The sequence below is a fragment of the Bidens hawaiensis genome, unplaced genomic scaffold (assembly GCF_021521415.1).
Source record: "Bidens hawaiensis isolate Kalapana, Puna unplaced genomic scaffold, B.hawaiensis_p1.1 tig00061021_1, whole genome shotgun sequence".
NCBI classification, from domain to species: Eukaryota; Viridiplantae; Streptophyta; class Magnoliopsida; order Asterales; family Asteraceae; genus Bidens; species Bidens hawaiensis.
The window spans coordinates 31,965-32,984 of record NW_027500984.1 but is presented as its reverse complement, the minus strand read 5'-3'; the positions used below and the strand labels follow the sequence as shown (position 1 = coordinate 32,984).

General features: G+C 43.8%; 1 protein-coding gene across 1 annotated transcript; it reads right to left on the bottom strand.

Moving 5' to 3' along the window:
• Positions 1 to 259: 259 nt before the first annotated feature.
• Positions 260 to 727, bottom strand: LOC143603206 (uncharacterized). Its single transcript, XM_077080082.1, has one exon. It carries the CDS (start codon positions 725 to 727, stop codon positions 260 to 262), a length of 468 nt encoding a protein of 155 aa, XP_076936197.1.
• Positions 728 to 1,020: the final 293 nt, after the last annotated feature.

The following is a 1,020-nucleotide window of genomic DNA, read 5'->3' as shown; positions in this document are numbered from 1 at the left end:
AAAGAACACCCAAAATGGACACCTGGTTGATTCTATATGATTTTAACAAAACAGCATATAACCCGGTGTAAAAGTTGCGAAAATCATGTTATGCTTCATCCTCAATTCGACCCAACCCTCCATTTTCAACTCTTTTTCATAACTAAAACCCAAAATTAACACTTGTATTATGTTAGAAACATCAGACCTAGTAATTATGAACTAAAAGATATTAAAATCCATTCAAGAATCATTTAGCCACATGCTCACTATAACTCATTCAAAAATCCCAAATTACAAAGGTCCTGGGCATTTCATCTCTTCCGGTTAGGCAGCGGATCAAATCATCACTCCACACATTCTGCTTAAACGCGCCTATTAGCATGTCCTCGCTTATACCACCGATTATCAAACTTTCGTTATTGAACCTGGTGATAAAGTTCTCAATGGATTCATTATCACGGCAGACCACGTTTAAGATTTCTGAGGGATCGCGCGTATGCTTGCGCTGCTGGTTGAAGTGTTGCGAGAACTTAGCCACCAAGTCATCCCAACTCTTTATCTGTCCATCAGGAAGTTTCTCGAACCATTCCCTCGCTGCCCCAGTCAAAGTTAGGGCAAACATGTGACACCGGTAAGGTAGTGTCCAACCACTAACTCCCCTGACCGCGGTAAAGTTTAATAGGTGATCACTCGGATCAGTCATCCCATTATACTTCCCTAGATTGCTTGGTATCTTGACATTCATCGGGCAGGAAGCAGTAGCAATGCGAGGGATGAATTTCGATTTCTCTGCAAATGCGGCGGTCAGTAGGGCTTTGTGAAATCTTCTTCAGCATCACTACAATACTCAGTGTGCCTTACTAACGTCCGCACATGACTAGTACCTTCCCTACCATATGTGCGACTGTCATCGCTCGCATACCCTTCCTCTTGGTAAGTAAAATCGTTTGGTCCCTAGGAAGCATGACTCTGATCATACACGACTCTGCGGGGTGGCACCCGCTGGGTCGGACGACCTTTGTCACGACTTCCCTCTTG